Genomic DNA, 26241 nt, shown 5'->3' with positions numbered 1-26241 from the left:
AGCTCCTCTGCAGCTGTATCGGGGCCTAGGGGCACACGAAAACATCAGAGATGGAACCGCTACCCGCATTTCCATAACACAGATCGCCCCGAGAAAAATCCAAGTTAAACAAGTTCTTCAGTTCAGATGTAACATCAGGACATAACATTCCTGGATGTAATAAATGACTGCTTCATGGAGCAATTGGTTCAGGAGCCAACAAGAGAGGGAGCTATTTTAGATTTAATTCTTAGTGGAACGCAGGATTTGGTGAGAGAGGTAACGGTGGTGGAGCCACTTGGCAACAGTGATCATAACATGATCAAATTTAAGCTAATAACTGGAAGGGGGACAATAAGTAAATCTGCAGCTCTAACACTAAACTTTCAAAAGGAAAACTTTGATAAAATGAGGAAAATAGTTAGAAAAAAACTGAAAGGTGCAGCTGCAAAGGTTAAAAGTGTTCAAGAGGCATGGACATTGTTTAAAAATACACTCCTAGAGGCGCAGTCCATATGTATTCCACACATTAAGAAAGGTGGAAGGAAGGAAAACGATTACCGTCATGGTTAAAAGGTGAGGTGAAAGAGGCGATTTTAGCCAAAAAAAATCCTTCAAAATTTGGAAGAAGGATCTATCTGAAGAAAATAGGATAAAACATAAGCATTGTCAAGCTAAGTGTAAAACATTGATAAGACAGGCGAAGAGAGAATTTGAAATGAAGTTGGCCATAGAGGCAAAAACTCATAATAAAAACTTTTTAAAATATATCTGAAGCAAGAAACCTGTGAGGGAGTCTGTTGGACCATTAAATGACAGAGGGGTTAAAGGGGCTCTTAGGGAAGATAATGCCATTGCAGAAAGACTAAATGAATTCTTTGCTTCAGTGTTTACTAATGAGGATGTTGGGGAGATACCAGTTCTGGAGATGGTTTTCAGGGGTGATGAGTCAGACGAACTGAACGAAATCACTGTGAACCTGGAAGATGTAGTAGGCCAGATTGACAAACAAATGAGTAGCAAATCACCTGGACCGGATGGTATGCATCTTAGGGTACTGAAGGAACTAAAAAATGAAATTTCTGATCTATTAGTTAAAATTTGTAACCTATCATTAAAATCATCCGTTGTACCTGAAGACTGGAGAGTGGCCAATGTAACCCCAATATTTAAAAAAGGCTCCAGGGGCGATCCGGGTAACTATAGACCAGTGAGTCTGACTTCAGTGCTGGGAAAAATAGTGGAAACTATTCTGAAGATCCAAATCGTAGAGTATATAGAAAGATATAGTTTAATGGAACACAGTCAACATGGATTTACTCAAGGGAAGTCTTGCCTAACAAATCTGCTTCATTTTTTTTTAAAGGGGTTAATAAACATTTGGATAAAGGTGAACCGGTAGATGTAGTGTATTTGGATTTTCAGAAGGCGTTTGACAAAGTCCCTCATGAGAGGCTTCTAAGAAAACTAAAAAGTCATGAGATAGGAGGTGATGTCCTTTCGTGGATTACAAACTGGTTAAAAGACAGGAAACAGAGAGTAGGATTAAATGGTCAATTTTCTTAGTGGAAAAGGTAAAAAGTGGAGTGCCTCAGGGATCTGTACTTTTCAATATATATATATATAAATGATCTGGAAAGGATTACGATGAGTGAGGTTATCAAATTTGCGGATGACACAAAATTATTCAGAGTAGTTAAATCACAAGCAGATTGTGATACATTACAGGAGGACCTTGCAAGACTAGAACATTGGGCATCCAATTGGCAGATGAAATTTAATGTGGACAAATGCAAGGTGTTGCATATAGGGAAAAATAACCCTTGCTGTAGTTACACGATGTTAGGTTCCATATTAGGAGCTACCACCCAGGAAAAAGATCTAGGCATCATAGTGGATAATACTTTAAAATTGTCGGCTCAGTGTGCTGCAGCAGTCAAAAAAGCAAACAGAATGTTAGGAATTATTAGGAAGGGAATGGTTAATAAAACGGAAAATGTCATAATGCCTCTATCGCTCCATGGTGAGACCGCACCTTGAATACTGTGTACAATTCGGTTGCTGCATCTCAAAAAATATATAGTTGCGATGGAGAAGGTACAGAGAAGGGCAACCAAAATGATAAAGGGGATGGAACAGCTCCCTTATGAGGAAAGGCTGAAGAGGTTAGGGTTGTTCAGCTTGGAGAAGAGACGGCTGAGGGGGGATATGATAGAAGTCTTTAAGATCATGAGAGGTCTTGAGCTGTGTTCAAAAAAGGTTTGGATAAGTTCTTGGAGAAGACCATTAACTGCTATTAATCAAGTTTACTTAGGGAATAACCACTGCTATTAATTGCATCAGTAGCATGGGATCTACTTAGTGTTTGGGTAATTGCCAGGTTCTTGTGGCCTGGTTTGGCCTCTGTTGGAAACAGGATGCTGGGCTTGATGGACCCTTGGTCTGACCCAGCATGGCAATTTCTTATGTTCTTATAGGCAAACAGGAGCCTGGGGTTTTGGATATCCTGGTAAAACCATGACTGGCATCTAGTCTTGTGCATGTGTTCCAGCTAGGAGACTGGAAATTCTCTGGACCAAGTTCTGAAAGTGCAAGCAGGAGTGCTTCTTCACCCTTTCCCCTGTTTTGAGGATTAATCCCTGGAAGAACTTTCCCTTCCATTCTCTTTTACAACCTTGGCTATTGAGAGAACCAGGTTACATAGTAAGGATACTTAGTATTGGGGATTACAGGCTTCAGTGGCACAAGAGGATCACATAGTAGACTTGACTTAATTTGTATTCTCTGTGAGGTCAGTTTACATAAGAGATATTTCCTTTGAGGGATCCATTCCTTCAATCTTGTCATTCCACCAGAAGAGATTGGGGTGAAGGCATAACCCATAAATCTTGCAGAAGCAGAGCTTGCTGCCTCTCTAGCTTGCTGCAAGGGACAGAGTCATGGAAGCTCTCTGCTACTCGCTCGTATGGGATAGTTTCTTCCATGGAATCAAGAACGCAAGTCCTCTGCTGTAGGAAGTCTCCTTGATTTGGAATCTGAGCTTTTATTTGAAAGGATCTGACCTCCTTTCCGCTCAAGTTTCATATAATGTCTCTGAATCATGTTTGTCTCTTTGGTGGCCTTTAGTAACATTAAAGGAAAATGTATCTCTGCATCCAGTATTTTCCTTCTTCTAAGGATAGTGTTTCATTTGTCTGAATCGGGCTTTTCTCACGTATGACAGTGAAAGAGTTGGGTACTGTAGGCCAGGACAGAGACAGCCATTCTTAAGCCCATTGAGATGTTTGTAGGTGACCAGCTTCTTCTTGGATAGATACTCCAAATGGTGGTATCAAAATGCTTTGGACCCATTTTCTTGCAAATTCAAGCATCTGTTGAAATACTTGCTCCACCTTTCTCACTCGGATCTCGCCACCTCTGCAGTGTGTTTGTACCTCAGCGCTATAGTGGCTTTACCATATTCAACTTGATAGCAAACTGATCTCTACTCATCCACTGATACTAGTTGCATGAAAATTCTATGGCATGTCAAGCCCCTGGTATCAAAGCCATCTGTTCTGTGGGACTGGAATGTGGTCCTTTCCCAACTAATGAAGTTTCCCTTTGAGCCATTGGAGTCAGCTTCTCAAAAGTAATTGACATGGAAGGTGGTGTTCCTCATCACAGTGACTTCAGCTAGAAGTCTGTGAACTCCAAGCTCTTGTCCTCTATCCTCCATACTTGTAGTTCTTTCACAACTGTATATTCACCCAAAGTTTCTGCTGAAGATAGTCTCTGCTTTTTATATCAATCAATCCATCATATTGCCTACCTTCTTTCCTAGGTCCCATGCGCATGAAGGTGAAAAAGCCCTACCTGTTTGGACTACAAAAAGTCTATAGCATATTACAAGAAACAAACTCAGCCACATCATAGAACCTTCCAACCGTTCATCTTATATGATCCCAGCAGGCTAGGAATAGCGGTCGCTAAGTGGCTTAGTAAATTCACCACTGCTACACCTTAACAGGACTGCAAGTCACAGATTTGTGAAAGCTCACCAACAGGCCAATACAGTAAAGCGCGGCCGCGGTTACCCTGTTTCTAACCCGCGTTGTACTCACAATTTGGACGCGTATGTCTAACCCGTGATTCAGTATCCGGTTTTACGCGTCCTTACCGCTTCTTGAAATCGATGTGTATCCCTTTCCGCCCGCGGCATGTATATGATATGTTAATGATCGGATTAGCTATTCCCTCCGATACAGTAACGTGCGCCCAGATTATCACCTTTTTAACCAGCTATTTTGCCACGTCTTTAACCTGCAAATTTACCCTGGCGTTAGTGGAGTGAACTTAGCCGCCCAGTCCCAAACCAACCTAATCCACAGAAAAAAATGCTTCTCGCACAAGGGGGAAAAATTATTACAAAAAATAAAGCAAGGCGCAGGGCAAAAATTGTTTCTGTATTATGCTCGGGCATCGGGGATTGCCAGCTTGACAAGTCAGGCAAGCCCCAGGAGCCGGCGATCGGTGGCAGGGAGTGCAACAAAGCACCTGTGCGCGCAGCTCCGATTTTCCGCCTCCTTCGGACGGGCAAGAGAGAGACAAAATTTCATGGGCAAACTTTCCCCCAGCCCCCGCTCACCTGCCCTGGCCGCGGCCACGCAAGCCCCCAGCAGCAGAAGGGCGTCCATGGGTGCCGGTCTCCCGTGTGGGCACGCTGACAGCTCCGGAGCAGCCTCAGTCCTCTCTCCCCTCCTCCCGAGGCGCGCACCGTGGGCCCCCCTGCCTCCTGGGGGCAGCCGGCGGTGAGAGTGGCTTAAGCAGCTCGGGGCGGATCGGGCGCTCCCCATGCGAGGCGGCTTCCTGCAGCCCCTGCCGGCGAAGGTGCATGAGCGCCCACCTGTATGCCCAATTTGGGCGCTCAAGGCAGCGAAGGTGCATGAACGCACGCTGCGACCTGAGCGCTCGGCTGGACGTCCGAGGTCACGGACGTCCCCGTAAACGCTCCACGTCCAGCTGCAACCTGGGCTCCAGCTTGGGGGGCTTCTCCGTGGCCAGCAGCCGGGCCTCCAGCGGACTGGCCGGGGGCGCGGCAGGCTCCACCAACAGCGCCTTTTGCCTGCCCTCCACCTCGCCCACGTCGTCTGCCTTCAGCAGCGACTACGGCCTCTTCTCCAACGCGGCGGGGTGGCCGCCGCCGCCTCCTCCTCCACCTCCTCGTTGCAGGACGCCGACGGCCAGTTGGCCTTCATCTCCAAGGTGTTCAGCTCGGTGGCTGAGGGCCTGTAGCCACGCGTGGGCATGGTGCACCCCTACGAGTCCTGATACAAGTCGGGCTTCCACTCAGGCCTGTCGGGGAAGGTGGCGAACGGCGCCTCCTCCTGGTGGGATGTGCACGGTCAGGCAGTGGCGGGGCCCTGGCTGGAGGTGCAGAGCCCGGCCAGCAGGCTGCAGCCCTCCCCGCAGCTGGGCGCCTACAGCCCGGACTTCGGCTCGCTCACGCACTCGGCCTGAAACACAGCACCAAAACAGAACACCTTCCTGCTGCCGTGAGTGCCCGCCTGTACATCCAATTTGGGCTCTCAAGGCAGCGAAGGTGCATGAACGCACGCCGTGACCTCGGACGTCCAGCCGGGCGCTCAGGTCGCCGCGTGTGTTCATGCACCTTCGCTGCCTTGAGCGCCAAAATTGGGCGTACAGGCGGGCGTTCATGCACCTTCGCCGGCGGGGGCTGCTGAAGCCGCTCTCACCGCCGGCTACCCCCGGGAGGCAGGGAAGCCGCGGTGCGCGCCTCGGGAGGAGGGGAGAGAGGACTGAGGCTGCTCCGGAGCTGTCAGCACGCCCGCATGGGAGACCGGCACCCATGGACGCCCTTCTGCTGCTGCTGCTGCTGGGGGCTTGCATGGCTGCGGCCAGGGCAGGTGAGCGGGGGCTGGAGGAAAGTTTGCCTGTGAAATTTCATCTCTCTTGCCCGTCCAAAGGAGGTGGAAAATTGGAGCTGCGCATACAGGTGCTTTGTTGCGCTCCCTGCTGCCGATCGCCGACTGCTGGGGCTTGCTGGCGCCGGGCCTTCATGGCAGCGGGGTCTGTAGGAGAACCATCCACTTTCCTGGTGGAATGACATTTCAAATGACATTTGAAATGACAGGTACCAGCGCACCCAGGATACTGTATAGGCGCTGTATAGTACTCTATACAGTAAAATGGATTGCGCACGCCTACCGCTTCATGGACCCGTTTTGGATGCGGCTTGCATTTGCGTCTCATTTGAATACTGTATTGAGCGGTATGTGATCCAAACTGTGCGCGTGGCAAACGAGGGTGTGCCCGGCACTGCCGCACTCTTTCTTACAGTCCTTACTGTATCGGCCTGCAAGTGAGAGCTATGGCTGCTTCAGTTTGCTCATCTTTAAGAAGTATCTGTTGAAGATATCTGCAAAGCTGCAACATGGTCTTCTGTTCATACCTTTATGTACCACTACTGTTTTGATAATCTCTCAAAGACAGAGTAAATTTGGGCAAGCAGTTTTGCAAAATCTGTTCTCACTGTGATCCACTCTCCACAGTGTGAGCCAAGTTGCCTACTAAATAAACACCTCACTGCAGCCCTCAGCTTAGGACTCCCCATTTAGCCTGCTTATTGACGGAAAAAGCAAGTTTTCTTACCATAAACAGTGTTTTCCATAGATAGCAGATGAATTAGTCATGGAATACCTGCCCACCTCCCTGGAGAGTCAGCTACATAACTCACAAGGCACTGCCCATGCAAGTACTCTTGCACATACTTGGTAGATCTCAAAGCTTGGAGAGACAAATCCAGTGCCACCAGATGACATCCACATGTAATGCCTAATTCATCCTGCTATCTACGGAAAACATTGTTTACATTAAATGTATTTATCTACCCTATATTCAAGCCTAGCTTATAAGTTCTTTAGGAAAAGGATATGGTACCTACAGTTCTGTGTACTTAACATGTAAATGTTAATACACACTTACAAGAGTAATCTCATTTGTGCCATTTCATGGCATATATACTCCATTTTGTGTAATATACTTTGAAAGGTTGTATGTAAGCTCTTTTAATATTTACAAGTTTTTCAATATAGCGATACTAAAAGTATTTAATATATTCATTCTTTAAGAATTATGTTGATTATGTTGATCTTAATTGCTTTGCTGAGATTTAGGCAGTGCTTTTGAAATCTCTGACACATACAGACCTGATTTCTGAGAGAAGTTTTATTTTGATAACCTAGGGCTGTCCTTAATTTACCATCTGTTAAATCTGCTGTTGCTGTAAAAACTCATTAGGCCTCTGTGTACTTCAGGCCTCTAGCTTTTAAGGATTACACAGAAACAGAATGATTTATTGGTTAATAGCTGAAAACAAAGCTGTCACACATTAATATTCTTCATATAAAACAAAAGTAAATTTATCATTTTTCTTTCTGATTTTTATTTCATTCTTGCGGCATATAACGAGTTTTGAAAGCAACTCCGTATTTGGTCTCTACCACAGTTCTGTATTTGTGGAAGTCAAGGTTCTGTTGTGGTGTTCATCAACTGGAATATTTTTGGTACCTCCTAGATTACATGCAAAGCACAAGCACACCATAAATAAGCAGGAGAGTGGCATAAAAAAACCCCAAAACACATTAGTAAAGGATGTGACTGTAAAAAAAAAAAAAATAATAATAATAAAAAAAAAAGGGCCTCTCTTTCTCTTTGTTCCAAAGGTCTCGTTCATCAAGGTTTCTTCCCCATTGACGCAGAAGGGGGAAAAGCTTTAGTGAATTGAGCCTTAAATCTTTTAAGAAAAAGAAGATAACCCAAGGGTAAGGTTGACAAAGGGAAGAATACAGAACGAAACTGGCTGTTTATATCCCAGTGCAGGGGCTTCACGTGAATAATGTATCATATTGATTCTCTTCTATATCCTTGCGCTTTTATCTGCCAGCTGTACCAGTGCCTTGATTAGAGAAATGCAGCTATTTAAAAAATGATTTTGGTGCAAGTGCTTTTTATATACAAAACTCTTGCAATTAAAAAAAAACCAAAAACATTTTGCATATTATCCCAGGACAAGCAGGATGCTAGTCCTCACATATGGGTGACATCGGTAATGGAGCCCTATGTACGGAAAACTTCTGTAAAAGTTTCTATGAAACTTTTGACTGGCACCAGAGTGCCTACTGAGCATGCCCAGCATGTCATGATATTCCCTGCCACAGGGGTCTCCCTTTAGTCTTCTTTTTTCCGCGAAGCAATTAGCCTCGCGGTTATCAGGAGTCCTGTGGGATTCTCCACATATTTTCCTTACGGAAAGCTTTAAAAAACTTCAAACGCAGAGGGTCTCCCTTAGTTTGATCATCGCGGTGAGTTTTTCCCGTTCTCGCGGTTCCGTGCCGTTTTTTGACTAAAAACAAAATTTACCTGAGCCTTAGGCCGTCGACGGCTGCCCGGCCACAAAATGGCTACAGGTTTTAAAAAATGTCCGAAATGCGCGAGAAATATGTCTATTACAGACCCTCACCAAGACTGTGTACTTTGCCTTGGTGAAGGTCATGATGTAAAAAATTGTCCCTTATGCGCTACGATGACCTCGAAAGGTCGACGTCTACGGATGGACAAGATGGAGCAATTATTCAAAATTCAACTGATTACTGCTCCATCTACTTCCACACAATCGTCTCCGGCTGGGGCGATTAGGAAAGTAGTCTTGAAGAAACGTCACTCCGGTGACTCGGGAGACGCTCCTTTTTCCTCCCCCTCACCATCGTCCAGAGCGTCCACATCGAGTAGCGAAAAAGGGCGCGAAAAAGATAAACATCGCCATCGGCATCGCAGGCCGCAACCAGCAACCATCGCTCCGATACCCGGCGAGCCATCGGCGGAAGACGGGGCACCGAGTAAGAAAGCCCGGCTCCAAAGTAAGGCTTCCGAGCCACCGACAGGCCAACCCTCGCCGATTCCGGCGGAAGGAATCGTACCTCCTCAGGGCCCTGAGGTCGTACTACTGTCGCCACCACCGCCTCCCCCCATGGGTGCTCTGTTCACATCATCCATGCGGGCGGAACTTGACAGTTACATACGTCAAGCGGTTAAGGATGCCTTTATCGAGGCGATGCCACGGCCTGCCACTCCGATTCTGCCATCGACACCGGTCATAGGAGGATCTCCGGTTCCATCACCGATTCCTTCACTACCGATGCCAAGGAAATCACCGCTCTCCTCGATGGCGCCGATTCCATTGCCGGTTCTACCTAGGCCGCAGCCACCGGATTCAGCATTGCCGATTCCCCGAGTACCATCGATTCCACCACGGCCATCGATCCCGATGGCACCTTCGATGCCTTCTCAAGAGTCCATTTTTCAACCATTGATGGACAAACTGGACTCATTAATACATTGCTTCTCATCTCTACCACATCCTATAGATGTAGATGACAGTCAAGAGCCAATACCAGGTCCTTCGGGTGTCCCACCACCCCTCAGACCTCAGACTCCACTTTCTGAAATGCCAACTAAGCCTACTAGGCCGTTGGAGCTCCCTCTGGATGATAGTGACGAAGAATTCTCCTCGGATGAAGACCTCCTTTCTGAGCCTTCTCCCCCAGAAGATAGAAGAAAGTCACCACCGGAGGATCTCTCTTTCTCCAACTTTATTAAGGAGATGTCTCAAACAATTCCCTTTTCTCTCATCTCTGAAGTGGACAGCAGACAAAAAACCTTGGAGGTGCTTCAATTCGTAGACCCTCCCAAGGAAATTCTTGCTATTCCTGTTCATGAAGTTTTACAAGAACTTATGTACAGGATATGGGAACACCCTGGGTCGGTGGCAGCTGTTAATAAGCGGGCGGATGCCACTTACCTAGTACAACCCATCCCGGGGTTCCAAAAAACTCAACTACCGCATCAGTCAGTGGTGGTCGAGTCGGCCCAAAAGAAGGCCAAAAGATTAAAGCAACATGCCTCCATACCTCCTGGAAAGGATAATAGGTTCTTGGACAATCTTGGTCGAAAAATCTTCCAAGCTGCTATGCTGGTAGCTAGAATAAATTCATACCAGCTTTTTATGAACCAGTACCAGCGTGACCTATGGAAGCAAGTTGAATCCCTGTCTCAGCAGTTACCTGACCATCTTCAGGAAGGTTTTCAAAACCTAGTACATAAGGGCCTAGAGGCGGGGAAACACGAGGTTCGGGCCACGTATGATTCATTCGAGACAACCTCCAGATTGTCTGCAGCTGGAATAACAGCGAGAAGATGGGCCTGGCTTAAATCTTCAGAGCTGAGACCAGAGGTACAGGAGCGCTTGGCGGACCTGCCCTGCTTAGGGGAGAACCTCTTTGGCGATAAGGTCAAGGAGGCAGTAGCCACCATCAAGGACCATACAGAAACCCTCAAACAGCTTTCTCAGCTGCCACAAGAGGTACATCAACCTTCTAGGAGGCCTCCAAGAAGGGAACAAAGAAAGCCATATTACCGCCCTAGGCGGTATTATCCGCCAGTAGCCAGGCCCAGACAACAAAGACCTGCTCAACGGCCTCAGCCTCGCCAAAGACCTGCTAGGCCTCAACAACCTCCGCCTGCGGCGTCCACTTCCGGATTTTGAAGTTCAACCAGAGGGCATGAGTCATTATCAAAATCCCTATCCACAAGTACCGGTTGGAGGCCGAGTTGCTCACCATCTTCAAACTTGGACCTCCATCACTACAGACCAATGGGTACTCTCAATCATATCTCAGGGGTACCACTTGGACTTCCTCACTGTACCAAAAGACAATCCCCCTATTCCGTCTTGGACAGTGTCTCATCATTACACAATCCTGCAAGCAGAATTATCTACCCTCCTGACTGCCAGGGCCATCGAAAGAGTTCCCAGGCCTCAGTGGGGCACAGGATTCTACTCCCGATATTTCCTCATTCCAAAGAAAACCGGGGGTCTACGTCCTATCCTGGACCTAAGAAATCTCAACAAATTTTTAAAGAAGGAAAAATTCAGGATGGTGTCCTTAGGCACCATGCTACCTCTTCTTCAAAAAGGAGATTGGCTCTGCTCTCTGGATCTTCAAGACGCTTACGCTCACATTCCCATATTTCCACCTCATCGACAGTTCCTACGATTTCTGGTACAAGGTCAACACTTCCAATACAGGGTGCTACCTTTCGGCCTTGCCTCAGCACCTCGAGTGTTCACAAAGTGTCTAGCAGTAGCGGTGGCACATCTTCACAAGCAACAAGTACATGTGTTCCCCTACTTGGACGATTGGCTCATCAAGAGTCATACACAGAGCGGAGCTGTCACTTCTCTCCATCTCACAATAAGATTGCTTCACTCCTTGGGATTTCTCATCAATTACGACAAATCCCAGCTCACACCATCTCACCAGTTGCAGTTCATAGGTGCAGATCTCAACACCATCACAGCAAAGGCTTTTCTTCCGAAAGACCGGGCTCAATCGCTCGTTCTCCTAGTACATTCTATTCGCAATCAATATACAGTCACAGCTCATCAGTGCCTCATCCTACTCGGACACATGGCCTCAACAGTTCACGTCACTCCCATGGCCAGACTGACCATGCGACTAATGCAATGGACACTCAAATCTCAATGGATTCAAGCCATTCAACCACTGTCCACTCACATCCAGATAACACCAGAGCTGAAGTATTCCCTTCTCTGGTGGACATCACCACTCAACTTGCTCAAAGGCCTACCTTTTCAACAACCAGTTTCACAAGTGACTTTAACTACAGATGCGTCCACCTTGGGATGGGGAGCGCACATTGCTCATCTGAAAACACAGGGCAAGTGGACAAAGCAAGAAGCTTCCTTTCAGATAAATTTCCTGGAGCTTCGAGCTATACGCTATGCTCTATATGCATTCAAGGACTGCCTTTCACACAAGACTGTTCTGATCCAAACGGACAATACAGTAGCCATGTGGTACATCAACAAACAGGGTGGTACGGGCTCGTACCTCCTTTGCCAGGAAGCGGCTCAAATATGGGACTGGGCCCTAGCACACTCAATTCTACTACGGGCCACCTACCTAGCAGGCATCCACAACACAGTAGCGGATCGCCTCAGCCGTCACTTTCAACCACACGAGTGGTCCCTCGACCCAGCGTTAGCAATCAAGATATTTCAACGCTGGGGTCAACCAACAATAGATCTCTTTGCGTCACATCTGAACTACAAAGTGAACAATTACTGCTCTCTCCTCTTCCGGCAGAACAGCTTACCAAAGGACGCGTTTGCCCGCCATTGGAACTCAGGCCTGTTATACGCGTATCCACCAATACCGCTCATAACCAAAACCTTAGTAAAGCTACAACAGGACAAGGGGACAATGATACTCATAGCCCCATATTGGCCTCGACAAGTATGGTTCCCCACACTGCTAGATCTCTCAGTCAGGGATCCAATTCGCCTGGGAGTAGCTCCCAATCTCATAACTCAGGAACAGGGTCAGTTGCGCCATCCCAACCTTCAATCCCTGTCCCTGACAGCATGGATGTTGAAAGCCTGATCTTACAACCATTCAACCTTTCAACTAATATATCTCAGGTACTTATAGCTGCACGTAAACCTTCCACTAGAAAGAATTATTCCTACAAATGGAAACGGTTTACTTTATGGTGCACTCAGAAAGATTTAGATCCTTTCACTTGCCCCACTACCTCGCTACTAGATTACCTTTACCATCTCTCAGACTCTGGTCTTAAGACGTCATCTGTAAGGGTACACTTAAGTGCAATCTCAGCTTATCATAACAAGCTAGGAGATACATCGATCTCCACGCAGCCTCTCGTCAGTAAATTCATGAGAGGCCTAACTCACATTAAACCTCCAATTCATTCCCCAAGCATTCAATGGGACCTGAACGTAGTTTTAACCAAGCTTATGCGTTCTCCATTTGAACCCATAAATACCTGTGACCTTAAATTCCTTACTTGGAAAACGGTATTTCTTATAGCCATTACATCAGCTAGAAGGGTCAGTGAACTACAAGCACTAGTAACTTACGAACCCTTCACGAAGTTCCTTCATGACAGAGTAGTCCTCCGTACACATCCAAAATTCCTTCCTAAGGTTGTCACGGAATTTCATTTGAACCAAACCATAGTTTTACCTACATTCTTTCCTAGGCCTCACTCTCACCAGGGAGAGAGAGCCTTACACACTTTGGACTGTAAGCGTGCGTTATCTTTCTATTTAAACCGCACTGCAGCCCAAAGAAAATCAAATCAGCTGTTTGTGTCCTATGATCCAAACAAACCAGGTAAAGCAGTGGGTAAGCATACTCTGTCAACCTGGCTAGCAGATTGCATACAATTTTGTTATGAAAAAGCAGGCCTTACTCTCCAAGGGCGAGTAAACGCACATTCAGTCAGAGCAATGTCAACCTCAGTAGCACACCTTCGTTCTGTACCTATTCTGGACATTTGTAAAGCAGCAACATGGAGTTCTCTTCACACCTTTGCAGCTCACTACTGTCTAGACAAAGAGGGAAGACAAGATTCAGCATATGGACAATCCGTCTTAAAGAACTTGTTTCCAGTTTAATCCCAACTCCTTCTACATCCAACCTGCTGTGATTTCGACTGATTCATTTCAATAACAATACCTTACGGTCATTTCAGCACAAAATGAATCAGCCTCTAGCTTGCTAATCACCCATATGTGAGGACTAGCATCCTGCTTGTCCTGGGATAAAGCAAAATTGCTTACCTTGTAATAGGTGTTATCCCAGGACAGCAGGATGTAGTCCTCACGAAACCCACCCGCCACCCCGCGGAGTTGGGTCCGATACGTTTTATTGTTTTATTTTTGGCTAACGCTATTTGCTACAAACAAAGACTAAAGGGAGACCCCTGTGGCAGGGAATATCATGACATGCTGGGCATGCTCAGTAGGCACTCTGGTGCCAGTCAAAAGTTTCATAGAAACTTTTACAGAAGTTTTCCGTACATAGGGCTCCATTACCGATGTCACCCATATGTGAGGACTACATCCTGCTGTCCTGGGATAACACCTATTACAAGGTAAGCAATTTTGCTTTTTATGTGTTTACACCACCCTTTTAGAGGGTAATTTTGTAACATTGCACATAATTTAGCCAGCAAACATATGCATAAGTTACACCAGTTTTCAAAGTGGACTTGTATGCAAAATTCTGCATTAAAAATTATCCTGGCAAAATTACGGGCACACAATTGTACCTGCTTTTTGGTGCATATAATTTTTCAAAAAGAATTTACATGCATATTTTTTAAAAGCAAAAAGTATACACATAAGTCCCGCCCTCATCCAACCTCCACTCCTGGAACATATTCCCCCATGCACGTAAAAGTATATGTATATTGGTCACACAGCTTTCTAAAGGGGCATTTCTGTGGGTAAAGCCCTGCTTTACAAAGACTCTTTTGAAAATTACTTTCCCTGGTGATATTTCCAGTGTTCAATTATTAATCGATAATGAACACAAAACTACTGAGTTTTTCATTTTCAATTCTGGATTTGGATTGTAATATTTTCATGACATCTTTTTAGTATTAAAATTACTGCATTGCTATGTATACTTTTTTGCTTTATATTTTATATTCTCTGATGGAAGGGACATATTTTAAAGCCTTTATAAATCATTACTGTTAATTGATTTCTTCTTCTAGCACTGGACTTCCTGGAACAAATTTTGACCTTTAATCCCATGGACAGATTGACAGCAGAAGAAGCTTTGTCCCATCCCTATATGAGTATCTATTCCTTCCCACTTGATGAACCCATTTCCAGTCATCCCTTTCACATTGAAGATGAAGTTGATGATATTTTGTTGATGGATGAAAATCACAGCCACATCTATAATTGTGAAAGGTAACCGAGAAGCACAGCCAGTAAACTAATTAAGAACTGGCAGGTTTTTATGTTTTGAAGTTTTTATGTAAATTATGGCAATTTTTAGGTCCAGAATAAGAGGAGACGTGGTTATTCTAAATATAGTAAAAATGTATTTTAAGTTATATACATAGCTCCATCATGAAGAATGTATATATATTATCAAGGCTTTTGTTCCTTCTAAGCTGTGCGCATGCATACAGGTTGTGAACCGCATGCACATGGCAACATATAGAGGGGTAGATTTTAAAAGGTGAGCGCGGGTGTACATGTGCGCTCGCTACCCGGCACGCACACATGTACGCCCAATTTTATAACTTGCAGGCGCACGCATGTTATAAAATCGGGGGTCTGGGCGCCAAGGTGGTGCACAATTGTGCACCTTGCGCGCGTCGAGCCCACTCCGAGTTGCGCTGCCTTCCCCCGCTCCCTACCCCACCTTCCCTTCCCCTACCTCCCCTGCCCTTTCCAACTGCTGGTGCGCGATCCCCCGCACAGCGGCAGTTCCCGCTATGCTGGGAACCTCTGGCCCCGGGACTTACACACGTCCCGGGGCTTTACGCGCATCGCCGGGCCTTTTGAAAATAAGACCGGCGCGCGTAAGCCCTTCTAAAATCCGTCCCAGAGTGCACAAGAAATCTTAATATTATTTGCATTTTACTGACCCTAAGTGCACAAATTTGATCTCTGCTTATAAAAAGCTGCACAGAAGAAACATTTTTGCGCACATAGCAGAGGGTGGAAGAGGAATTGGATTCAGACAACAACCAACACGGGTCCTGACTTTTATGGTCTGGGGTACTGATACGCAGACATAAGTGAAAAAGCATAGAACTGCTTCAAAAGCCAAGTCCAAAAGCAAACCATGTTGGCATTGTCTGAATTTTCAAGAAGACTCATCACCCAGTAAAAATGTTATCAATACATTTTTTATGGGTTATCATAAGATTTGGGAATAACTGCACGAAACAACAGTTTTTACCCTTAAGAGAAACATGGGAGTAACCTGCACAGCGTGGCAGATACCTCCATAAGAAACTTGCTGGGCAGACTGGATGGACCATTCCGTCCTTTTCTGCCGTCATTACTATGTTACTATATGTTATTATGATAGAGGAAACATTGATCAGGGCCCCCGGTCTGTTGCAATTGTGTGGCCACAGTAAGGGCCGCAAAATTTGGCCCTTGCTGTAGAATTGGCCAGTTTTGGCCAAATTGCTACAGGAGACTGGGCACCCTTTCAAAATGAAAGCAGTTGTGACAGTGGATGGCACATTTTCCCTCTCCTGCCTGCTTGCCCAGGTAGAAAAACATTAGTGGCAGTGGAAGATGCATTCTACCTTCCTTGCATCCCACTTGTATTCCCTTTTCACTAGTTCCTATCATTTCAAAACAGGAGGAACAGAATGGTAGCCTTGCAGCTGCTCTAGTGTCCCCTTGCCTCCCCTGCTGGGGCTTGAAATGCACGCTTTGAACCCCATGGTTCAATATATGATGCTTGGGCCCCAGGCAGGGGAGGAGGGAGGAGTATGTGCCAGAGCAGTTGCACAGCTGCCGTCTTTCTGTTTCAAAATGATAGGAGTCAGTTGAGAGAGAGATATGAAAGGAGCAGTGAGGGAGTGAACTGAGGATTGCTGGGGAAGGGGAATAATGGGGATCTCTGGAGGGGGGCAGGGAATGAATGAACTTGGAAAAGTGAGGTGAGGGAGGGAAGCAACCAGGGTGAGTGAGGGGCTCGTGGCAGGGAGAGGGAGTGAATCAGAGTGAGGGAAAAGGGGGGGAACCAGGGAGAAATGAACTTGGATAAGTAAGGGGTTTGTGGTGTTGCTCATGATCCTATAGTACATGATCCCATGATGCACAGTGCAAGGACACATGACACAGCTCTGCTGCAATCGACATAATATCAACCTTTACCAGATTCCTTAATGCACTTCTCCAAAGATCTGTTGAAGAAACCAAGATATCCAAGGCATCCAAACATTCTACGCCATCGAAACCATTGACACATCCACTTCAGGCTTTGATTTATTAGACTGCTTTGTCAACAGAGCTTTACACAGCCCATCCTAGATCTCTAGGAGAAGAGGGTAAGGTGGCCCCTGTCCTAACTAGAGCATTCACCCTACCTAGACTAGTAGCAGAAGGACTTTGCCTAAAGACTAGAAAACCAGTATCCTCTATACTTCTAACAGGCCTCCCATTCTCATGTAGGAACCTATCCTGTTCTTGGAAGAGGATGTCCCACCACCTTCGCAAGACCAGAGGATACATTAGTTGTTCAACCAAATTGCAGATTTGGCAAAGAGTTTATTCCTCTTTATCCAGTCAAGCTAGTCCAGACGAATGGCTTATGTATGCCAACCAGCAAGTGGAGACAGAGGTCAACAGGTTTGCCGATGTCACTTCTTATATACTTCCATGCTGATACCAGTCTGTTAGTATTCCCTTTCTCCAGAAGATGGTAGGCATATATCCTGTGCTGTGGACTCAGATCTAATAGGCTGAACAGGAAGCTTTTGGAAATTTAGAGGTGAAAGACTGGTCTCTCTCTTCCTCAGTGGAGTACTGCCCCTTGCTACCCAGGAAATAGCAGCGCACAAAGAGGACAAACAGCTCCAGAAGTGACAGCCTTCATTCCCTCCCTCTGTGGAGCAGGCCAAATTCAGGGGGCTTCCAGAGGGGGTGATGGAGTTCTCCCCTCTCTCCTCTTGCCCCTCTTGAGTCTTATTCTCCTCCTTTTTAACCTCACTGCTCTACAGAGGACTGTTTCTTTAAACTTCTCTTGCTGATTCTCAATAAAGCAAAAAAAAGAAAAATCTCAATAGAGAAGCTCGGGGGATCAGAGGAGTTATTTTGGAAGCTGTATGCCATGGCAAATTCGGGTAGTGCTTGAATACATTTTGGGGGAGATTGCCGCTACTGCTGTGTTGCTCAATGCAGCAGGACTCAGCACAAGATGGTGCCAGCAGGAGAGCTCAGGAGAAAAACCATGCTCTGCCTGCCATATTCCCAAGTTGCAGGCCAGAATTGCTGTTAGTGTACTGGGTGTTTTCCTTGGCCCAGGGGAATTTTCTGGTAACATTATCTGCATCAGGGGGAGCTCTTTCTGGGGAGGTTGCAGTAAGACCTGCTGTAGCAGTCCCGGCATCCATGTTACTGCTGCGGGATAGTGAAATGCAGTTTGGGACCCCTCTTCTCAGTCCTGAGCAGCCTTTTGAGGCTGCAGGAGGCCCAAGAGAAGCTGCTGATGTTGCAGCAGTGACTTCCCCCTTGCTGGATATTGTCTCCCTGCCCTAGGCTATGATTTCTCAGGAGATCTTGAAGGGACTGCAAGCCTTTTACAGGGGACAAGGTGCAGCTCCAGAGACTCTTTGCCCTCCTGTGCCCTTTATGCCTGCCCTTCCAGCACCCTCTCTGCCAGAGCTTCGAGGAAAGAAGAGGGAAAAGGTAGTAGTGGATAACAGAGGGATGGATGGGGATTTTTCTTCTTTGGATGATTCCTTATAGGATTTTAGGAGAATCCCTCTGGGAGATAATGAGTGGGATTTAGAAAGTAGTGAGGTTCCTCCTGAGGGCAAGTATCATGCTTCAATGCTGCATCTCTTTCATAGGAACAAGCTGACGTCCCTGATATCTCACACTCTATGCGCATTGCATATTATGGATCTTATTATGGTCAGACTGTAGAAGTCATGGCCTTTCTTCCCTTTTCACCAGGCAGTGCAAGATTTGATTGATTTAGAATGGGTGGCCCTAGAGTCTAATTTGAAAGGGGATCCTCTCGCTGGCCAAATTGTATCCATTGGATCTGTAAGTGAAAGAAAAGTTTCATTTTGCTAGGGTTGGCATCTTGGTGTGCTCGATGACTAAAAAGACCACCATTCCAGTGGAAGGTGGGGCAGCACTTAAGGACACACAGGACAGAATCTGAGCCTAAGCAGGCCTTTGATGCTATGAGCATAGCTCTGCAAATCTGTGTGCTGTTGTATCGTGGTGAGATCTGGGCTTTGCATTGCACAGGATCCTCAGGAGGAATTGGGGAAGGATTCCCCGCCTTTTAGAACTGGGAGCGGTTTATCTGCATCTGCAGGCTATGATTTGGTATGCACCTCAGCCACTTGAGATTGCATTCATAATAGCAGCTCAGAGGCTTCTCTAGATGCATAACTGGTCAGCAGACTATTTCTAAAACTAATTTGACTCAGCTGCCATTTAGGGGTTGGCTCTTGTTTGGCAAAGAGCTAGAAAAAATGTCTAAGAAATGGGGTGACTCGAAGGTGCTGAGGCTCCCGAAGGACAAGTCCAAGGCCCTATCTCTGAGTTACTGTTCTCATGGGAGGTATCAAGATTCAGGCAAGATCGGAGCTCTTCAGGGCAGAGGTCTAGACCTTATTCCAGCTCCTCTATAATGAAAATAAGTGCTTGAGGGCCCTATCTCCAGTACCAAAGATAGCCATCTGTCTCAGTTTTATCAGAGGTGGGCCAAAATTACAATGGACCAGTACATCCTAGAGATTGTAAAAAAATGGTTATGCTCTGGAATTCATTCATCCAGTGCTTTATGGTTTCTCCTTGTTGCTTGGCCTCCAAAAGAGAGACTATATTGTTAACTATACAAAGGCTACTTGATCTGAAGACAGTAATTCTGGTTCTGAAGGATAAGGAAGGTCTAGGTGCTACTCTGTTTATTTCATGGTTCTAAGAAAAGAATGGTAATTCCAGCCTATCCTGGACGTGAAATGGATCAGTGACTTCTTAAACGTGACCCATTTCAGGATGGAAATACTGACGTCAGTGATTATGGCTGTGTGGAAAAGAGAATTTCTAACCTTTTTTGCACGTAATGGAAGCTTATCTTCACATTCCAGACAGAATGGATCATCAACACTTCTTGTGGTTTTCAGTGCGGGGCTGTCATTTTCAATTTCAAGCTCTGCCATTTGGATTAGCAACAGCTCCAAGGACCTTTTGAAAAGTGAAACTGGTGGTGGCAGCAACTCTGCGCAAGAAAGATATTCTGGTGCATTCTTATCTGGACAGTTGGCTGGTAAGAGTGAAGTCCGTTCAGGAGAGTGTATTGGCCTCTCAGCAAGTGATCCAGCTGTTGCAGGAATTGGGATGGATTGTCAATTTTCCCAAAAGCAATCTTCAGACATCCCAGATACTTTATTACTTGGGAGCTTGATTCAATACAAAGATAAGATGGATATATCTGACATAACAAAGAGTTCAGAAGTTATGCAGTCATATCCAAGCTTTGGCAGCAACCAAGAATCCAACAGTCTGATACTACCTCCATGCCCCTGAATCCATGTCAGCAATTTTGGATCTTGTGCCTGGGCAAGGGCACATATGCATCCTCTTCAAAAAGCCTTGCTTTTCAGTTGGAATCCCCATTCCCTTTGAGTCTGCCCTTGCTGCTTGCAGCGAGACAGAGCTTGTGATGATAGTTGGATTGTAAGCATCTGGAATCGGGAGTGGATTTGGTGATCACTGTCTGGGTCATAGTAATGTTGGATGCCAGTCTGTCGGGCTGGGGGAGCACATTGTAGGAGCTACTTGCTCAGGAACAGTGGTCTTCCAAGGAGGTGAGCTGGTCCATCAACTGGCTGGAAGCCAGGGCAATTTGACTGGCTTTCCTTCAGTTTGCATCTCTGTTAGTAGGGCAGGCAGTCGGTGTAATCTCTGACAATGCCACGACAGTGGCATGCATAAATCAAGGAAGGCCCTGCAGTCCTCAGTTGTCATTAGAGATTGATCTGTGTCTTCCTTGAGACAAAAGAAATTTTGCAGGCTTTGTCTGTGACTCATGTAGCAGGAGTGGACAATGTTTAGGCGGATTATGTCAGTTGCGATGTCGTGGACACAGGGGACTGGTACCACAGAGGGCCTTTGTTAGCATTGTCACCAGATGGGGGTTGGCCAGAGATGAATCTGATGGCAATCAACCAGAATGCAAAGTCATCCAGGTTTTTAAATAGAAAATGACACTGTTGCTCTTCTGGAATCAGTTCTCTAGTTTAAGTCTAATTGGCTGGGGAGATTCTTTGTGTTTCCTCCTTGGCCCATGATAGGCAGAATATTTCAGCGGATTGCCAATCATCCCAGGTTTAGTGCAGCTAATGGCTCTGGATTGACCTTGCCATCTGTAGTATGTGGATTTCAAGTGTCTGCTGTGTGACAGCTCTCTGAAGCTTCCACTACACAAGGAGTTACTGTTTCAGGGTCTGATGTTTCACGAAGATCCTGATCAATTTTGTCTTACAATTTTGCCCTTGAGAGAGAGGACATGTCTGGTGAAGAAAGGCTACTCTCAGATCACGGTGGCTATGTTCCTGAAGGCTAGAACATTTTCCACTTCCTGGGCTTATGTGTGCATTTGAAGAGTTTTTGAAGATTGTTGTTCTGGGCATCATTGTGCTTCTGGGAGCATATCAGTACCATTGATTTCTGAATTTTTTGCAGGAAGGCCTTTCTAAGGGCTTCGCTTTTAATATCATAAAGGTACATATTGCTGCTCTCTCTTGTTATAGGTACATTCAAGGCAAACTGCTGTCTTCTCATCCAAATGTGTCTTGGTTTTTGCACAGCATTAAGCATATTAGACCTCTGCTGTGGTTTCCGGTTCCGACTTGGGATCTGATCTTAGTGTTCTTCATAGTTGGATATATATTCAGCAGCTGCTAGATAGCCGGATAAGTCACTTATCCAGCTTTCTTTTAGCTGCTTAGAAAGTGGGTGGGCAGTGGGCAGATCAGGATGGCACTACTCATCTGGTTAACTTAACCGGATAAGTAGCGATTTTGACTCTAGAAAACACCACCAAGAAAAGGCCTTTTTTTTTTTTTTTTTTTTTTTTTAATTTGCTGCCTCACATATTGATACATTTTTTTTAAGTTTAAATGACTTGTTCTGGTTGAGTCCTAAGTACCCTATTGTTTTAATGGCAAACGGTGCTTTTATGATAGGGATGACATTTTCAATATACTTTCTGCTATCAAAGGTTCATGAAAAATTCAGTTAACTAATCAAGTACCCAAGCAACTTATTGATTAAAATAATGTATCAACCAAAATAATGCCTTCTGAAATATTTTTTTTGACGTTTGAAATCCAGTATATTTGTGTTGAAGCACTTTTCAGTTGTAATGGCAGTAATATACAAAGTTATTTTAAAATACTAAACAGACATAGCATAAAGGATAACCTGGAAGAAATAGTACCTCTGAAGGTCACTCTCCCTTTTAACTGGGTAATATTTTTCTAGTATAAATATGCATGTTAGGCTTTGAGGGGTTTTTTTTTTGTTCTTTTTTTTACCAATAGATGCAAATGGATGATTAGGATTGAATAGGTTTGGACTGACACTTGATTTTAGATTTTTTTTTCAGGGTTTCTGTACAGTATTGTAGGTTGCCGCATTCAGGAAATGATTTTGAAGATATTTTTAATACTTTTAGGCAAGTACATCAGTACATCTTGCAGAATTGCAATAAATAGGGAATGGCCCATATTTTAGTGTCTGATGCGTGACTGTAGTCAGAGAAACCTAGAACAGGGTTAAGCAACTCCAGTCCTGGAGTATCTCAAATAGGTCTGGTTTTCCAGATATTCACAGTGAGTATGCATGAGGTATATTTGCATACATTGCTTCTGTTATATGCAAATATATTTCATGCATATTCATTATGGATGTTCTAAAAACCAGATTAGGACCAGTGTTGCCTGCCCCTGACAGATAAAGACCACAAGGCTCATGTGTATTCTGCCAATTTTTCCTTTGTGTGATAAGACTGGTGATCAAGTGGAGTCAACTATTATTGACACTTTCCTGCAACTAAGGGGATTCCTTGCATTCATCCCATATTTTCTTGAATTCTGATGTTTGTGCTTCTACTACTTCTGTTAGGAGGTTGATCCATGCATCCACTACCATTTTGTGAAGAAATATTTCCTTTACTCCTGGTTTATCAATCTCATACTGTGCCCCAGTAGTTCTAGAACTATTTTCTCACTGAAACATGCTTGCCTCTTATACTTTATTTATATTTTTGGTATTTGAACGTCTTTATCATATCCCCCTCCTTTCCTTTTGGGCATATATATATTTGGGTCCCTAAGCCTCATAAGACTTATGGTGAAGGCTGTGGCAGTGCTAAAAGTCTTACTTTTTCACACCACACAAAGCTTATATAAAACAAATATTTGTTTTAAATATACTTTTGATTATAGTCAGGTGTGAAGCTATTTTATTTTTGGGTTTTTTTGTCTATAGTCCTATGGTGATGTTAGGGAAAGAATCTTTTTCATGTAACTGCTTTTTTGCATTATTATTAATACTTTCAAACAAACTCTTGCAGATATCAAGAAAGCCAATTGTCAGACCATGACTGGTCGATACATAATAATTTTGAAGTTGATGAAGTTCAGCGTGATCCAAGGGCTCTTTCTGATGTCACAGAAGAGGAGGAAGTGCAAGTCGACCCTCGCAAATACTTGGATGGAGACCGTGAAAAGTATCTGGAGGACCCTGCTTTTGACCCGCACTTCTCTACTGAGCCTTGCTGGCAATATCCAGATCACCATGAAAACAAATACTGTGATCTGGAATGTAGCCACACTTGCAATTACAAAATGAGATCTACTTCTTACCTAGATAATTTAGTTTGGAGAGAGAGTGAAGTTAACCATTACTATGAGCCGAAACTTATCATAGACCTTTCAAACTGGAAAGAGCAAAGTAAAGAGAAGGCAGATAAGAAGGGCAAGTCAAAATGTGAAAGGAATGGATTAGTGAAAGCTCAAATAGCCCTAGAAGAGGCCTCGCAGCAGCTAGTTGAAAAGGAAAGGGAGAAAAATCCAGGCTTTGATTTTGACTCATTTATAGCAGGCACCATTCAGCTTAGTTTACAACACGAGTCTTCTGATATTGACAAACTAAATGACTTGAATAGCTCAGTATCTCAAATTGAATTGAAAAGTTTGATATCAAAGTCAGTAAGCCAGGAAAAACAGGAGAAAGGAATGGCCAATTTGGCACAATTGGGAGCTCGAAACCAAAATTCTTGGGATAGTCAATTTGTAAGTAGTGGGGATGAGTGCTTCCTCATAGATCAATTTTGTTGTGAAGTAAGAAAAGATGAGCAAATAGAGAAGGAAAACACATACACCAGTTACCTAGATAAATTTTTTAGTAAGAAGGAGGATGTTGAAATGTTAGAAACAGAGCCAGCAGAAGATAGGAAGCTGGGGGAAAAGGAGAAAGACGAAGGCTTAATTAGTTTTAGTGGGGACATCATCTTCAACAAGCAGCTGGAGTCTATAGGGATTCCTCAGTTTCACAGTCCTGTTGGTTCACCCCTTAAATCAATTCAAGCCACATTAACACCTTCGGCTATGAAATCTTCCCCGCAGATCCCCCATAAAACCTACAGCAGCATTCTGAAACATCTAAATTAAAACACTCAGCAGACCGTTCCTTTTGTATTCATGATTTTTTTTTTTTTTTTTTTACTATGAGTGTAAGTAATTTTTTTTACTTGAATCAAACAGTGTAATTTTAGTACATATTTCATTTAGTTTTCAGTTTACATTGTTTTTACGATTCAGAATTACTTTGTATACAGAACGAGTAAGTCTTTTGTTTTAAACTGGCATGTCGTTTGCACACAAAAATTGAAGAATCTAGTAAAATAATGCAATGCAGGTGGAGACAGGAAAAGAAAAAAAAATGCACTAAACCAAGTAAAAACATTCTATCTTCAAAACACTTGTCCATGTTTTGCAGACAAAATGAATCTTGCCTTGAAATTTACACAGTGAGACAGTACATAATTGCATGAAAGTGTCTATTTTCCCTCCCCCAATAAGTAGAAACATTTTTCAACAAGCATTGTAGGAGTTTTCATAGTGGATGCATTTCTTAAGACACATGATACCAGCAGCAACTGAAGAATGCAGAATTTGGTATGCATGTGTTATCTACCTCAAGGTAACAGCAGTATGTGGCAGACCATTAGCCACCTATAGTGCTTTGCATCATGCACTTCTGTTAAGCCAGCATTACTGTAGTAGTAAATCCTATTTGAGAAAAATCACTCAATATTTGCAAATGTTCTGGTAATGCATTCTTTTGTAGTGAAGTGTTAATATGCAGTATTTTTATTTATTATAGGAAATATGTTCTGTATTTAATTAAAGTCAACTTGATTTTGAAATACATTGACATAACTTGTCTAGCACTATGGTTTCTTACCTACATTGCTGAATATAACATCAGCTTATTTTGGAGGCTTTCCACTTAATAATTTTTATTTTTATTTTATTTTTTTAAACTTTCATTTCAAGGAAAGTACTCACTGTGTATAGGAATTTGTATTTTGGAGGTGCTTGACCTATCTCTCTCTACAAAGATAAATTAGGAACTGCTTTAATACAAAATGCTCCTAGAAGTCTTAATTGTGTTCATTTTTTAAACATTTTTGTAATGTTAGAATTGTGTGCATGGAAGTAATTAAGGTACAACATTACTGTAGGTTACAAGTTGTATGTGGTAAGACTTTTTCTTTTTGTTTTTACTGTATGTTTTTACCGAATGATATTTTTTCCAAGCCAGCATGAATAAAATTAGGTTAAATGTAGCATGTAGCATCTCAAGTCTTCTGAAAAGTTTGTTTTGCCTTTGAATTTGGATACTCTCTGTATCATTGGTTCCCCTATTTAAACCAAAACAAAAAAGAAAAATAAAACATGGCCAGTGAAATAACTTGTTTTTAATTGTACAGCAAGAAGAAAAATTAGTGCAAATTACAGAAATATGTGAATGACTCCACTACAGCAAACACTAACAATTTTCTATGGCACATCCTTCTGTTACGTAGCTTTCTCTAGCTCATGATTTTCCCTCATCCTGAAATTTTGCATAGAGGGTAGTAACTTAAAAAATTATTTCTGCCAGTAAAACAATGCTTGATCCATGAAAATGGGCTTTTTGAAAGTTGCCCATCCTACGCCAGTAAAAAATATGCATCTGGGGCCTCTGCATTCTTTTGCCTGCAGTGTGAAGAAGTGTTCCTGGGAGCAAGACTGGGGAAGGGTTTGCATTTATGCATGTGTGTTTGTATTTTCAAAAGTACACATTTAGTTTTTCTTGGAAAATCTATCCACACATATAAGCAGGTAATTTTTCTGATTAATTTTCAAAGAATAAATTAGCATAAAGTCTTCAGGTAAAAGTACCCACAGGTTTTTCATCATTGTAGGCAATTATAAATGTACCCTCACAATGATCAGGCAATTGGTAGTTTTCACTAAGGTTGTGTATGATTTTTTTCCAGATCTATTAAAATAATAATCATTCAAACAATGTTT

The 26241-nt window shown here is 44.0% G+C and overlaps 1 protein-coding gene across 3 annotated transcripts in view; it reads left to right on the top strand.

Annotated features, from left to right (window-relative positions):
• Window positions 1-25512, top strand: part of MAPK6 (mitogen-activated protein kinase 6) — a 125486-nt gene extending 99974 nt beyond the window's left edge. For all 3 annotated transcript variants that reach the window (XM_029574491.1, XM_029574490.1, XM_029574492.1), the window contains exons 5-6: window positions 14647-14848; window positions 23232-25512. In XM_029574491.1, the coding sequence (XP_029430351.1) occupies window positions 14647-14848; window positions 23232-24330 (1301 nt within the window). In that variant the 3' untranslated portion in view covers window positions 24331-25512. The remainder of the gene's footprint in view (window positions 1-14646; window positions 14849-23231) is intronic.
• The last annotated feature ends 729 nt before the right edge of the window (window positions 25513-26241 follow it).

The sequence above is a fragment of the Rhinatrema bivittatum genome, chromosome 13 (genome assembly GCF_901001135.1).
Source record: "Rhinatrema bivittatum chromosome 13, aRhiBiv1.1, whole genome shotgun sequence".
Classification (NCBI taxonomy): Eukaryota; Metazoa; Chordata; class Amphibia; order Gymnophiona; family Rhinatrematidae; genus Rhinatrema; species Rhinatrema bivittatum.
This window is presented reverse-complemented; position numbering and strand designations above follow the sequence as displayed.